This window comes from Branchiostoma floridae, unplaced genomic scaffold (assembly GCF_000003815.2).
Source record: "Branchiostoma floridae strain S238N-H82 unplaced genomic scaffold, Bfl_VNyyK Sc7u5tJ_392, whole genome shotgun sequence".
Classification (NCBI taxonomy): Eukaryota; Metazoa; Chordata; class Leptocardii; order Amphioxiformes; family Branchiostomatidae; genus Branchiostoma; species Branchiostoma floridae.
In genome coordinates, this window is record NW_023365829.1 from 1 (window position 1) to 15,889 (window position 15,889).

Below are 15,889 nucleotides of genomic sequence, written 5' to 3' on the forward strand. Positions count from 1 at the left end.
TGTACCAGAAATTTCAAATTTCTATTTACTAGTAAAGAAACAACCAACCACAACTTAGAAAACTTGGCAGTGTGTTTGGCTCAGGACCGAGAGGTCTCGAGTTCGAATCCTGCTGTGTCAATAATCTTGTGCCTTTGGGAAAGGCACTTAACACAGCTTTCCTCACTTTACTCAGGTGAAAATGAGTACCAAGCTTCGGCTAGGGTTGTCCCTCGGATAGGACGTTAAATGGAGGTCCCATGTTTGGGGAGAGTCATCATACCCTATGCAAGTTAAAGAACCCACCACACTAATTGAAAAGAGTAGGGGTCCTTCCCAGTGTGAGTGGTTCAAAACCTACAGTCCTTTGGCCGTAACTGGGGCAAGTACTGTCGTACTGAGGTTATTAGGCTCTGTTTAAAAGCTGCCATTTCAGACACTTGCGACTTAGCCCTGTCTATTGTAAGCTCCTCTCAATTCAGGCCCTGGCTGCGAAGAGAGAGTAGTCGGCCCAAACAAAACAAAACAAAACAAACAAACAACTTTATTTCCAACGTGAACCAGTCAGAATTGCCCTGAGGAAAGTGACAGACGGTCACCAAATTTTCGGTGGAAATAAAGTTCATCATCATAAAATAAAGTTATGGATGTCTAAAACCAATCTGATGGAACTAATATTCACTGATGCATTATTTTTATTATTACTGGGCGACTCTGTCTTCACAGTGGCTGAGGGGCAGAACTGTGAGGAGCTTACAACTGTCGGGGCTCAGAATGGAAAGCGTCTCAAGCAGCTGGCATTCGGCGCTAACTCAGACGACCCCAATATCATGAATATGATTACAATTTTTTTTTAAACCGTAACTTAATAAAGCGTAATAAAACTTCAGTAACGTTAGTGTTCAAAAGTGTCGGTATTACTGCTTTGAGTGTTGTTGGCAGTAGGTTCCGTTCAGCGTATCGGTCATGGCAAACTTTCCATTAGTGCAATGTTTGTGTTAACCGTCGTCAATCAATCTGACGTAAACAGTGACGTTAGCATGCAGACCCCATGCATCCAATCAATGCGCTTCTTGTGATATATGGGAACATGTGTACCATACCAATTACAATTCTGCTATTTCCTGCCTGGGCGAATAGATACACGCAGAAGAAGTCGGACCGTTTTTTTCCGCCACAAACCAGACCGGACCAGTTATTCCCGTGGTCCGGACCAGACCGTTTTTTTCCGATAACCCCAGCAATCGGCTGGCTGGCTGTAGGGCTAAGTTTTGAACCACTCATATTGGGAAGGATCCCCACACTGTTTATGAATGTGTGGTTAGTTCTTTAATGTGCTCAGGGTATGCAGGCTTTCCTTAAACACTGAACTAATATGATATCAGCGGACACGAATCTTAGCTCGCGGGGATGACTTTCAATAGATCGCAGCGAAGCGGCTGCTCTACTAGGTACGACACCCCGAGCTGCATCAAAGTCGTCTACAGAGGATTCAGCGCCTCGGCCCCGGAGGAGATTGCTCTGCGGATCGAGCGCGGAGTCCGACGGTACTAAGATATCCCCGTAATCCCCTATTGAAGTCTGTGCCTCCACTGCTTGCACCACTTTCCCACGCACAGCATAGAAATCAAGGGTATATTATGTCGTCTCCATGGCAACCGCTATCAGTCAAGAGATATAACTCACGTGCCGTCATTTTGAAATGTCCCGCTTTCAAGTGGCTTCATTCAGAAATTCTGGTCGCTCGTCCGAAACAACGCTGTTTTTTACTGAGTATATTTTGTTAGATAATTATACTTGTTAGATAGTTATACAATTAAGTTTTCGTTCCAAAAGTACGAAATACGTTATGCATTGTTGAATCATATTTTTTTCAAGGCGGTATAATTAGATTCCGTCGGGTATTTCCGACGCGGAAGTGCACGAACATGCTGTATCGTAAACTGTTACGGCGTCAACAACAACGAGCGTGTGGCGTATGACAATCTATAGGTTTAAATTTTATATTCTGTGCATAGAAATTTTTGGTAAGTTTCGGCTGACTTCGATTTTGGGGTTCCTTCCGACGGACGAGGGCTTTAATACTGGTGAAGCGTTCCGCCAGGTTGATCTTGCAGTGGGGGTGGCGAGAAATTAATAAGATACGACAGTCGGTCTCATCCCACGTAAAATTACCCCGCTAAATCTAACGTTACGTGTATCTCCATATATTCAATATATATTGCGTAACATATTTAACGTGATAGACAAACTGTATTCATTTATTGAATTGTCTAACTCTTATTATTATAAGACTCTAAAGTCTACCCCCAGATAGTGAGGTATCATGACAAAACTGCCCATCTATCGGCGTTGTTCAAAGCTCCACATGTTGGTTATGCCGCTGACTTTCGGTGCTGGTTTGCGATCCACTCCAATTTTTCGGCATCCTAACCTGTTACGCACCCCGACCTTGAGGTCGACCTCGGACATCTGCACGGAACATGAAAAGTTAGAAAAGTGCGTAATGAATAACAGAAAATACGGTACATGACACATGTGTGCATTGAGTCTGAATCCGTACCGCCCCCCGATTGCGCAATTCATTTTGGCATGATTAGCTTCGCGTAACATGATACATGCAGCCGTGGGAAGCCAGAGTTGCCTGCCCTGTGTGAGGCACTGTGTGCTCCTCCCACTTCCGACTCATGTTGCCGCCCGCTGCATATGAATGGTGCGTTATTTTAGTCAGCGTCATCTTTGAAACCCTGACTCCCTGGCTAGTCAGAAACTGGCAACGCTGACTCGTCAGAAATAGGTCCCTGACGCGTCATTGACGCGTCTTTGACGGGTCACTGACGCGTGATACATTGATATAATAATCATTGTGTAATCATTGTGTGATAATCAAAATACATTGATATCAGCCGCACGTTGCTAATCTCCAAGCAGATGTCTGGGGGGAAAATCGTAACGGTTAGAACTTGGTCACGGCAGGAGTGTGCGTATCCCCCCAGACGGGGCGAGCGCTGTCAGAAACGAGGGCAATCAGAAAACGAAGGCAAATCAGAATAACATCGCGATCTAACCCCAGAACTCTGCTTGGAGAGTACACGTTGCGTCGTTGCCGAGTCCATGGTTCCTGCGTCCTGGACCTGACCATTCTTGCAGAGGGAGGGAAGACCTTTAACCTGTTTTATTGCAAGCTCATGGATGTGAAAGACTGACTCCTTGGTACAATAACGCTCTGCATAGTACAAGGAAGAATTAAAACTGTTAAACACACGACAAAGTTCTGTAAGCAAAGGAGCTTTCAGACGGCCGCGGCATTCACCATTTTCCTCAGCTAATGAACGTGACCAGGGGGTTGAAAGTTCAGCACAGGTCACGTGACTAGACGATTGTATTCTGGCTGTATAGTTGTATATGGGTAATTGTTCCTACTCTTTTTTCTTGTATGTCGGCCTATTTGAGACCGAAATCGCAAATGCATTTAACCTGTAATCCAAGGATGGATTCTTGACTAAATATGCTTCGATGGCATGGAACGGTTCCCACGCTGCGTCGCCATGCCAACGCCTCGCCCAACGAGATACTAACGTTTAATAGTAGCCGGCGACAGTGGACACGCCTGCAGCTAATTGACACTTTCCCGTGAGGGTCTGGTACTCACAATACCCACAACACAATGGAAATTGGAAATAGAGCCACTCTCGAACTGAAGACCACGCCTTCCGCTAGATGGCGAAACTTTTTGGCACATCAAAGGCGGCCGACAAGCCCAAAGGAACCATCTCTGTTACTCTCCAAGCAGAGGTTGAGGGAAGAATAAACGTAACCAGGGAAACGTAACATAATCCACTGGGCCGGCCCCCTCGGCCTTCCTTCCCTCTTTGCTTGGAGAGTAATCTCTGTGGGTGTCGCGCTGTCGGGAAGGCGTGAATGACGCTTGGGCTGTCGAAAATCCGCCAGCTTTTACATTACACGCGTGTTTCAATGTACAATATGAGGTCTTCTGTTTTACGTTATCATATACTGAACAAAAGTTAAAGTACCACACTTTTGTTTTCTGTCCCATTTTTGACAAAGTCAAGGAAATTACCTGAAACTTCCCAGGTACATGCAAAAGGATAATGTTTAACAACCCCCACTTGAAAATTTGTTCCTAACGGTGACATTGAGCATTGACCTTGACCGAAATACTCCCCTTATGTGACAGGTACAGCATAATGATAATCAGATGTTGGTTGGACATGATGACTATTGGCAAATTAGTGTATCTCAAGGTTGTCATTCTAAAAATCAACCTTAAGATTTGTACTTTTATTGGGCAGAATAATGTCATGAATTGTGCGAAAAATGGAAGTAAAACTTTGCCTCCAAGACCTATGGACATCAATAGTTAAGAATTTTTCCTTAAACGATTTTTATTCCAACGACCACAAGAGTTACCGCAGTATACTTTTCGATAAACGAAAGACTGGCTCTTCCGCTATAAAATGTCGTACATGACCAAAATATTCCATCGCCGGATTACGCTACATATTCCGTTGAATTACACATTGCCCAAGAAAATTAAACAGGTTATTTTTTGAACGGCCCATTTCAGCTGAAAGGCTTATCTATTTCAACATGATGTTCTCCTTTCTGATGCTTCCTTTGCAAGAGACATTCCTTCAAAACAGGAGAAAGCTTACAGCTTGTCTTTTCTTGAGAAATCTATATCAGCTCAGTAACATAATCTTCATGGGCAATAAATGCATAAAATGAAATATAACGGTTACATTTCCCACTTTCACGTTACACACATTTTACCATATGCTCCCCACATCGTCGCTACTTTTTGGAGAATCCTCACCAAAGGAAGGATAAATTCCCCTAAAATCAATAGTATCAAGGTCCCCAAGCACGTATTTCATCGTAAATACAGACATTTCGGGGCTAAAATCAGAAATTTATCGCAATTATAAAAAAGAGCGCCGCCATCTTACGGTGGCGGATAGATCCTATCCGGGATTTCATGTTCACAGGAAGTGATGTAAAGGGCCGCAGTGCGCATGACCACAGACTTAGCCGAAACCCATGGACATTCCTGATGGGAGCGGACTAAACTGGACACCAGATAAGGCTTTATGCAGGTGAGTAAGGTGTCTTTCCTTTGCCCATAGACTATGTAGGGCAATATACAGGTAAGTAAGGTGTATTTCCTTTGCCTATAGACCAGATAGGGCGTTATACAGGTGAGTAAGAGGTCTTTCCTTTGCCTATAGACTAGGTAAGGCATTATAGAGGGTCTGCATGCCTTTTTCCGTTAAGCGTTACGAGACATTTTAATTCACCGTTACTCGTTACCGACCCGCTCTAATTCAACGTTAATCGTTATCGGTATATTCTTCGTGAAGCGTTATTGGTCGTTTTAATTCAACGTTAATCGTTATTTGTTATCCCGAATTCACCGTTAAGCGTTACCAAGAAATTCTTCGTAACCCGTTATACACACGAAGTCAAATGCCAGATAGAACCCCTGAAAATGCAGGAAATGGTGTTACAAAGGGTCCAGATTTCAAAATTTCTCCGAGCCTCCCGGCCTTCGGCTCTGGACATGGTAAAATATGTTGCGGAAGCGTCGCCCTCAAAAACTTTATCACTCATACAGATTTCAGTGTCAAACTTAGCTTAGTTTCGGGCAAAAAGTACTCCTAGAATACAGAAAATGTAAAGGTCTCCGGACCTCATATCGAAAATGTAAAGGTCTCCGGACCTCCCTTGCGACGGCTTGCGCCGTTGGCGCTCATGACGACATGGCGAAAATATGTAAGGGGATTGGGTTTTCGCACAAAAACGTTTCTCTCCAATAAAATGTCATTTAATCTAGCTTCGTCTTACAGCAAAACCTGTCCTTCAAAATGCAGTAAATAGCGTTTCAGACGGTCCGGATTTTAAAATTTCCCCGGACTTATATTGCACTGCGTCTCGTGCCTTCCGAGCTCGAAATGTTAAAAATATGTCGGGGGCTCTGGGGGTGGAGGCCAAAGCTATAACCATGTGTAATTTGATGAAAATGTCAAAATCAACCTAGCTTAGTCGGTCGGCAAAATTTGCCGAAAAATGCAGGAAATAGCATTTAAGAGGGTCTTGATTTCAAAATTTTCATGGGGGAGCATACTCCCGGACCCCCCCTGGGATGCGTCGCGCCTTCGGCGCCCCATGTGCTCTAAAACGGGGGTGCCGTGCTCGAGGAGGTGCCTCGACCACGTTAATCAGCCTCATTACTCATAATTTGGGTACCTACTGGCTGGCAAAATACACCTGGTGATTATTATTATTATTATTATTATTATAAGAAATTTGCTGCCGCCGTCTCTGTGGCGAACTCTACCTCCGTCAATTTACAGATGCTATGGACATTGTCCCTATCATTCCCCCGGGTTCTGGGCAGCTTTTTCTTCTCACAATGTCATTAGTCGGATATTTTCACCCATTGATATAACTACTCTAGCGTTGTATGAATAGGAATGCACGTCAATGTTACTGTTATGCTGTAACTCCTTCTGAATTTACCGTTAAGCGTTATCGGGCCTCCTGAATTCACCGTTAAGCGTTACCGGGCCTCCTGAATTCACCGTTAAGCGTTAGCAAGACCCCCCCCATGCAGACCCTCATTATACAGGTGAGAACAGTCACTATGATGTCTTTCCTTTGCCTATATACCAGATAGGTATTATACAGGTGAGTAAGGTGTATTTCCTTTGCCCATAGACTATGTAGGGCATTATACAGGTGAGTAAGGTGTCTTTCCTTTGCCCATAGACTACGTAGGGCATTATACAGGTGAGTAAGGTGTCTTTCCTTTGCCCATAGACCAGATATGGCATTATACAGGTGAGTTAGGTGTCTTTCCTTTGCCTATAGGCTATGTAGGGCATTATACAGGTAAGTAAGGTATCTTTCCTTTGTCTATAGACCAGATAAGGCATTATACAGGTGAGTAAGAGGTCTTTCCTTTGCCTATAGACCAGATAGGGCATTATACAGGTGAGTAAGGTGTCTTTCCTTTGCCCATAGACTACGTAGGGCATTATACAGGTGAGTAAGAGGTCTTTCCTTTGCCTATAGACCAGATAGGGCATTATACAGGTGAGTAAGGTGTATTTCCTTTGCCTATAGGCTATGTAGGGCATTATACAGGTAAGTAAGGTATCTTTCCCTTGCCTATAGACCGGATTGGGCATTATACAGGTGAGTAAGAGGTCTTTCCTTTTACCTACAGACTAGGTAAGGCATTATACAGGTGAGAATGGTCACTATGATGTCTTTCCTTTGCCTATATACCAGATAGGTTATTATACAGGTGAGTAAGGTATCTTTCCTTTGCCCATAGACTACGTAGGGCATTATACAGGTGAGTAAGCTGTCTTTCCTTTGCCTATAGACCAGATAGGGCATTATACAGGTAAGTAAGGTGTCTTTCCTTTGCCCATAGACTATGTAGGGCATTATACAGGTGAGTAAGAGGTCTTTCCTTTGCCTATAGACCAGATAGGGCATTATACAGGTAAGTAAGGTGTCTTTCCTTTGCCTATAGACCAGATAGGGCATTATACAGGTGAGTAAGGTGTCTTTCCTTTGCCTATAGACCAGATAGGGCATTATACAGGTGAGTAAGAGGTCTTTCCTTTGCCTATAGACTAGGTATGGCATTATACAGGTGAGTAAGGTGTCTTTCCTTTGCCCATAGACTATGTAGGGCATTATACAGGTGAGTAAGAGGTCTTTCCTTTGCCTATAGACCAGATAGGGCATTATACAGGTAAGTAAGGTGTCTTTCCTTTGCCCATAGACTATGTAGGGCATTATACAGGTGAGTAAGCTGTCTTTCCTTTGCTTATAGACCAGATAGGGCATTATAATAATATAAAGGTGCGTACGGTGTCTTTTCTTTGCCTATAGACCAGATTAAGCATTATACAGGTGAGTATGATCACTACGGTGTCTTTCCTTTGCCTATAGACCAGATAGGGCATTATACAGATGAGTACATTCATTTGGAAAGACACCATATTAACTGTACTCACCTGTATAATGGCTTATCTAGTCTATAGGCAAAGGAAAGACACCATAGTGACCGTACTCACTTGTATAATGCCCACAGAAATGACAGTTTGAAGCTAGTAGCAGTTGTGGAAGATGACACCTGTAGGTACAAGTTAATTACATTTGTATTAAGTTAGATTTGGCCACTACCTTAAAAACTAGACAAAACTACAACTTGCATCTTCCACGTTAAATCATATTGGAAATTGATTCAACATTTCTAAATATATTTGCTGTTACAAAGCGGATATCTGCACATAGAAACAGCTTGATAGGAACCTATGCTCCTTACGTACAGGCCATTGAAAAAATAAACATGTGATAGATGCCATAACTAATGCAAAATAACAGTTTTAATTCTTTATGTTAATGTGAACTGTTTTCCCTTGCAGATGCCAACATCGATTGGATTCTGTCTGTGAATATGCATGAAATGTGTTCCAAATTTCAATCAGTGAACTGATGGATCTTGGTGTTTGTCCATCGCCGTGCCATGGGTCAGCAGCTTCATCTCGTCTAGGCAACATAGAGTCCGGCACTGAGGATTAGTGTCGAGTGAACTGAAGACAATCACCGCCACCTAAGATTAAAATTGGACCTACACAACTGGAGGTAGTTGAACCTGCACGTATTCTGGACGTGATCTTACAGTCACAGAGCAACATGAAGTGGTCTAAACTTGTTGCCATGGTTGTTGAGAAGAGCAGTAGCAGACTGTACTTGCTACAAACCCTAGGCCTCTGTAAATGAAGACTGGACTCTTGCGTCCTGGTGTTAGCGTTAATTGTCTTTGTTTAGCCAGATGCTTGCCAGGTAAGGACAACTGAGACCAGGTGAGGCACCTTACAGGTAAGACAGGTGTGTTTTCCTTTACTAGGGACAAGGTGAGACCAGGTGAGGCACCTTACATGTATGACAGGTGTGTTTTCCTTGACCAGGGACAAGGTGAGGCCAGGTAAGGCACATTGCAGGTAAGACAGGTGTGTTTTCCTTGACTTGGGACAAGGTGAGGCCAGGTGAGGCACCTTACAGGTAAGACAGGTGTGTTTTCCTTGACTAGGGACAAGGTGAGGCCAGGTGAGGCACCTTACATGTATGACAGGTGTACAGGTGTGTTTTCGTTGACTAGGGACAAGGTGAGACCAGGTAAGGCACATTGCAGGTAAGACAGGTGTGTTTTCCTTGACTAGGGACAAGGTAAGGCCAGGTGAGGCACCTTACATGTATGACAGGTGTGTTTCCTTTGACTAGGGACAAGGTGAGACCAGGTGAGGCACCTTGCAGGTAAGACAGGTGTGTTTTCTTTGACTATGGACAAGGTTAGACCAGGTGAGGTACCTTACAATGGTATTTTCTGCAATTGACAAGTAAGGGTTGGAACGTACCCTTACTAGCACCCTTACATCTTTTACGGGTTATCGGAATTACCGGTCCGGTCCGGACCGCGGAATTACCGGTCCGGTCTGTTTAGGGGGCGGAAAAACCGGTCCGATCTGTTCTGCGTGTATCTACGCCCCTGGCAGGAAATAGCAGAATTGCAATTGGTATGCTGTGTTCCCGTATATCACAACATGAAGCGCATTGATTGGATGCATGGGGTCCGCGTGCTAATGTCACTGTTTACGTCAGATCGATTGGCGACGGTTAACATAAACATTGCACTGGTGGAGAGTTTGCCATGCCCGATACGCTGAACGGAACCTAAGAACTGATTAGCTGCCTTGATATTACGACAGTATGAATAGTAAGAATGCCGGTATTCTTCCAGTGACAGTAGTAAATCAACGTAAGGCCGGCTCCCGCTAGCGCGGTCTTTCAGGTTGCTAGCGGGGTGCCTTCTCATCCGCACAAAATTCTTCTCTTTTTTTTGGTGCGAAAATGTAATCCCCAACACCAGCTAGTTTTTTTTAGTTTTTTTTTTTTTTATTTCTATTTTTATACTCTGTAATGAGAAAACTATGTTGGATTGTGTTATCCATATCAGAAATTTTCTGCTTTCAAGCGGCGCACATTAGGTCGTTGACCCCGAAATACGCAACGTGCGCGGATAGGTCGTTGACCCCGAAATATACAGCGTATACACGGTATTCAAAAGATGAATATTCTTAATATTACCGACCGCTCTCCACGTGATACCGCCCCGTAAATACGGCCGTAATTACGATCGGAGTTACGGCGTGTACACGATTACGCTCATCGGAATCTACGGTGAAGCTTCCGTTCAGCGTATCAGTCATGGTAAACTTTCCACCAGTTCAATGTTTATGTTAACCGTCGTCAATCGATCTGACGTGAACAGTGACATTAGCATGCAGACCCCCATACATCCAATCAGTGCGCTCCATGTTGTGATATACGGCAGCACACCGTACCATTTGCAATTCTGTTATTTACCGCCAGGAGGCGTAGCGACACGCAGAACAGGCCGGACTGGTTTTTCCACCCCCGGACCGGACCGGGTAATCCGCGGTCCGGACCGGACCGGTTTTTCCGATAACCCCATGTTTTACTAGTGGTTATTTGGGGTAATGAAGATGAAGACAAGTGTTGTGTAAAGCATGGTAAAATATGACAGAACCAAGTAGTTTTTCCATGATCAGATTGTTCTGTACTTTACAGTATAGATCAGACAAATGATCCATAGAGCTAGGGATGTGTCCATTTAATTTTTTTTATTCACATGTGTAAGAACGAAATGGAAAGATGTGAACTTGGTTTGTACCAATTAAGAGAATCTACCTGTGCAATGAATAAAAGTATGGACAATATAAAAGTTGTTACAGTTTTGTGGATTTGTGAAGTTGTTTGGGATAGAGTAAAAAAATGTGGTGGACGAATGTCCTGCAAATGCTGTGGTGCAAGACTATTATTTTCTAAAATTGGATCATTCATTATTTTCTAGAATTGGATTTGTGTTTGCATTTCAAGTTGGAGAAGCAATGATCCAGCATAGCAGTATGTCAATAAAGTGGCAGGGGGTATATTTTGCAGAATGCTAATGGCAAGGTTGTGTGAATGAGAACAAATAACTTTCTGCAGCAGTTCTTTTATATAAGTAATCAAGTTAGTCTGCAGGAGTACTTTAGTAATAGGCCGGTTCTATCTTCTGAAGTTACTTAATTAGGTCAAGATGACGGACCATGTGACAGTGTAATAGGGAGTCCGACCTAAAACAATGAGCAAAATAACGGTTGTAACTTGGAATGTCAGGACAAAACAGTATATATCTGTTAATTCATATTGTTAAAAAGGTACATCCTCACAAATGCTATTGTGTTAAAGTTTGAACATTACGTAATACTCTCCAAACATCTGCTTAGTTAGCCACTCAATTCGCGCGAAAACAGAAAGTATGACAAGTCACTCTTTTAATCGAAGTTGGCGCTGGTTTTCTGGAGCTTAATATATGTGGAACCCGTCTCTTCTTGAACTTTCAAACGAGTTCTTTCAAACTCCTCCAATGTATTGAAGGAAACTTTGGGATTTCTGACATGGCAACTAGTTGCCGGCTGTGGCCGGCGGCCCCGGGTCTTCATTGCCAGCCATCACGTGACGTTACGTCATTCCCAGGGTGTTAGTAACCCTTAACCCCGTCGTTGCGTCACTTCCGGTGAACATGAAATCCCGGATAGGATCTATCCGCCACCGTGTATACCTTTGAAGAAAGTTTAGCAACATGACGACCTGTTCTCGTAGTGTGTTCTGGGTACGAGAGTTGAGAGTGAAACTAGGTCAAGGGTCAGAGGTAATGCCACATTTCTCATTTGGGGACAGGAAGCGGGGATCAGTTTGTGTCTTCTCAGAAAACTTTGGCTGTATCACAGGATCTACGCAGTGATCTACGACGTTGCCACAGGATGAATTAAGGTGCGTTACCTCTTGGAGAAGACACTATCGTATAAGTGAAGGTTCAGCTTGGACGACGAGTGAGACAAAATACAAATCGTACAAAGTGGAGGAGCGAGTGAGACAAAAGACTGACCCGTTCGCGAAATCTTTGGTTGATTTAGCAACGCATTGATTACGGTAAGTTTATAATAGTAGTCCGCAACCGTAATAGCATTTGGAGGGTATAGCTTTTAGGGTAGAGTGTCTATCAGACAGTAACAGTGCTAAACTCGACTGATCAGACGAAAGTCAAAGGCGACACACTCGTCTAGACTATTGTGTAACGATCCAGCCTGTTACGCAACTGGCCTATATTTTTGGGGGGGTCAGTCGCCTTGATACCGGGATACACATATGTAAAAGACGGTGAAATCTTTAACCGAAATACAGCATGCAAGAGTAAAACGTCACAGGTTGTATTTTGGAGTAAAATAATGTAACGTTAACGTTATGGCTCTCAGGGAACAAGAAAATTTTGCGAACCGTATTATTTTTGCCGCATTATTTTGACCTTCTGCAGAGCAGTTAACGTTACATGTCAGTTTCCTCCGAAAATGTGTTTCTCTGATTGAGAAAAACTGACCGAATTTAAAGAGCACTCTCTTATAATACATTTAAGCTCTTCATTCTTATTACTATAATAGTATTATATTTGACATGTAACCTTCGACTGAATCTTGACAGTTTTTGAGTACACAGAACAGGCCTCTTTATATATATTATGATTATTAATTCAAATACTATAGTTGTAGGTGGGGGATGAACTTTGAATCCTACTTTGTGCCTTGTCATTATTAATACCTTAGATATTTTTATGCAGTGTCATGTTCGTGATAACTGTGCCTTGCCTATCCAGGCACCAGCTGGTACATGTTTACATGACCTTAAAGTTTAACTTTTACAATGTACTTTGACCTAATCTTTTGTACAGATACAGGTACAGGTACATGGGTTTAGGTACAGATCCGGACCTGTATCTGTACCTGAACCTGGACCCAAAACTTGTTAAGCTTAACATGTATAGCTCTAATTTTGTGAAAAACTTTTTTTTTTCAAAACATCATCTCTCATTAGCTTTACTTTTGGACAAAGGTAAGAAAAGAGAACTTTTTTCATTCATTTTTTAACTGGTCTGTGTAACTGCTGAGGGAGAGGGGTAGTTACTAGTAACCGTTTAGACCTTGATGCAGACCTTGAGTACTTTTAATTATTTTGCCATGTTAACTGTATTTCTATTTTTCAGACTGAAAAAAAAAGAAGCACTCTGGTGAGAGATACAAACCAACATGGCAGACAAAAATGACCCAGAGGTAAAGTACCGTCAGATTAGAAATAAGAGACTTCCAGAGGAAAGGAACCACAGGGGCATGCGAACTCTCTCCTATCACGAGGCTGTTAACTTCAACCATTTTGATACACGGTATGACGAGAATGGGCTGGTCGATCCTGTCAGCAGGATAGAAGGAGGCATGCCATTGGACATGACGGAGTGCAGGGACTACAGAAAGAAGGAATGGAAGTACAAGGAAAGTGCCAAGACATTCATACCCATCAGATCAAGCCCAAGTATGTGATATGCTTCTTGCTTATGTTGTAAATTTTGAAACTGTCATGCTGGTTTTATTTTCCTTTGTTTTACGGCAACTTCTTTACTGCAGATATGGGTTTCCAATGTATTACTACTGTAGTAAAGAATTTAAGATACCAGAAAATCCTATTTTCCCCTCAAATGCAAAATAAAGCAAAAGTAAATAGATTTACAGTATATTATCTTATCAAGAAGATTGTGTTTTTTTTATATTACTCAATAACAGACAGGTTGCGTACTTAGGTAATTCAGCATTCTCTTCGCTAATAATGACTGATGTTTTATCATCTAATTCATTATAGGGGGTTTGGGGAAGTACATGTACATGCAAGTACAATATCTTAATATAATATATAATAAGCACAATTATTGTTGAGCTGTTTATGATTGAGTTGTGAAACTCCTTGACATTCACAAACACAGAAGCACACTCAAGTTTTGTATACCAGTTTGGATTTGTTTCATAGTACTTCTTGATCTTCCTTGTACTAGTAATTATTACTTAGAACATTTGGGCTATGTAATGTTGGTGTTGGGTGAAATCAAATCCTGTGCACCTTTGGTTAGCTCATGATGCAGCAAATACCCATTTCATGATCATTATGAGACTATTGTCATCTATATTGAAACAGGCAGATATTACAATGTAGCCCCTGACCAAAGGTTCTGCCCTTTCTGTCCAAAGCATATTGAAGATGAATTTCACTTTTTAATGGAATGGTCTAAATACACTATTTTACGTAATGAGCTATTCACATTTCTAGAATCTATTACAGCAGATTTCAAGAACCTAAATGCTAAAGACAGATTTGTATATATCTTTAGATGCCACAACTCCCATAATGCAAAGTTAGGCAAATATATCAAAGACTGCTTTGTTATTAGAAAGAATAATGAAAGCCATGATTAGCCCAACTCGATTGTAACATTATATCTTGTTTTAGCCCTTTTTGCTATGTTAATAAGGATGTTAAGTATTATTCTATACACCTATTTTGTACTTTGTGTAATAGTTGTTGCCATACATTGTACCATGTACAAATGTCGTGCAATAAAGTTCTCTCTCTATATTGTAGATGGAGTGATAATAAGACGTAATACAAACTTCTTCTGGGTCATATCAATTCTCAATTCACTCAAAATTCAACTTTCTTAAAATTCTCAGACAGCCGTCCGTGAACCCAGTTGACGATGCAGGCCTGCTGTCCTTCATGACCTTCTCCTGGCTGACTCCTTTGATCAAAATGGCGTACAAGGGGAAACTGACTCTGGAGAACGTCTGGCACCATTCACCACATGACAGGGCCGAGCAAAACTATAAAAGGTACTGTAGCACGTTGATACTCTTCATGACATTAGTTCATACCGGTAAAGGGTTAAACTTTAAATTTGGTAGTTCCAGGTGCTCGACATGGCAGCAGCTAGTTACTGTAAATGCAGAAATGTTTTGACACTTCACCGCAAACTTAAAACCACCACGAACCATGGCAGTAAGAGACTACAGTGCATGGTGCCAACGTGAAATTAAAACCACCGAGAACAGTCCTTTTTCTGGCTACGGCGAAATTAAGTCCCCGCGAACTTAAATGCGTTTACAGTATATTGCACTATCATATTTAACCTTTGATCTCTCTACTTCTAGCTGTAAGCGCTATTTAAAGCCCATCCATTGAGAATTGCAACAGTAACTCAAATATATAGCAACAAGTTCCACTCTACGATAGTTGTTTGAAAAATAATTTTGAAGTGGTGGAGGAGTGTGTTCGACTACCCATACACTAATTACTCATAAGTTAGTTGTGTGCTCAGAAATACCATTTTTCAGTCTTTGGTATCTTTCAAATGTAATAATTTGCAACCACTCTACCCCAGTAGGTCTTTGCACGAATACCGTTAGGTGTAGGACCAATAGGTGTAGGAGAGTTGGATGTAGAATTTCAGTCAAATGATCTTAGATAATGTTCTTGATTTCTCCACAGATTTGAGAGGCTCTGGAAGGAGGAGGTTGAGAGAGTCGGGATGAAGAAGGCATCGCTGCCCCGAACCATCTGGAGGTTCACTCGGACCAGGATCCTCATGAGCTATCTCACCATCATGATCTGTATGATAGGTGCATTTCTAGGGCCTGTGAGTACTGCATTATTCTGCTTGTATGCTGTTTACTCAAGTTGAATTGACAAATATCATACATGCCATGTGCATTGGCCAACTGGTTTTATCAATCTATCTCTGTGTATTGTAGTGTGTGTATTGTAGTGTGTGTGTATTGTAGTGTGTTTATATTTAGTGTGTGTGTATTGTACTAATTTGTAGTGTGTGTGTGCATGCATGTGTGTATAGTGTGTGTGTGTGTGTGTGTGT

General features: G+C 42.2%; 1 protein-coding gene and 1 long non-coding RNA gene across 2 annotated transcripts in view; both read left to right on the forward strand.

Annotated features, from left to right (window-relative positions):
• Nucleotides 1-4,948: 4,948 nt before the first annotated feature.
• On the forward strand, nucleotides 4,949-9,420 carry LOC118408762. Its single transcript, XR_004830351.1, has 2 exons — nucleotides 4,949-5,096; nucleotides 8,445-9,420. It is a non-coding gene; the product is annotated as an uncharacterized LOC118408762 (long non-coding RNA).
• A 2,345-nt stretch (nucleotides 9,421-11,765) lies between these two features.
• The window catches only part of LOC118408761 (multidrug resistance-associated protein 5-like), a gene marked incomplete at its 3' end in the record, with an annotated part of 9,288 nt that continues 5,164 nt past the window's right edge, over nucleotides 11,766-15,889 (forward strand). The window contains exons 1-4 of the mRNA XM_035809621.1: nucleotides 11,766-12,078; nucleotides 13,184-13,506; nucleotides 14,694-14,852; nucleotides 15,508-15,655. Coding sequence (XP_035665514.1) covers nucleotides 13,454-13,506; nucleotides 14,694-14,852; nucleotides 15,508-15,655 — 360 coding nt within the window. The remainder of the gene's footprint in view (nucleotides 12,079-13,183; nucleotides 13,507-14,693; nucleotides 14,853-15,507; nucleotides 15,656-15,889) is intronic.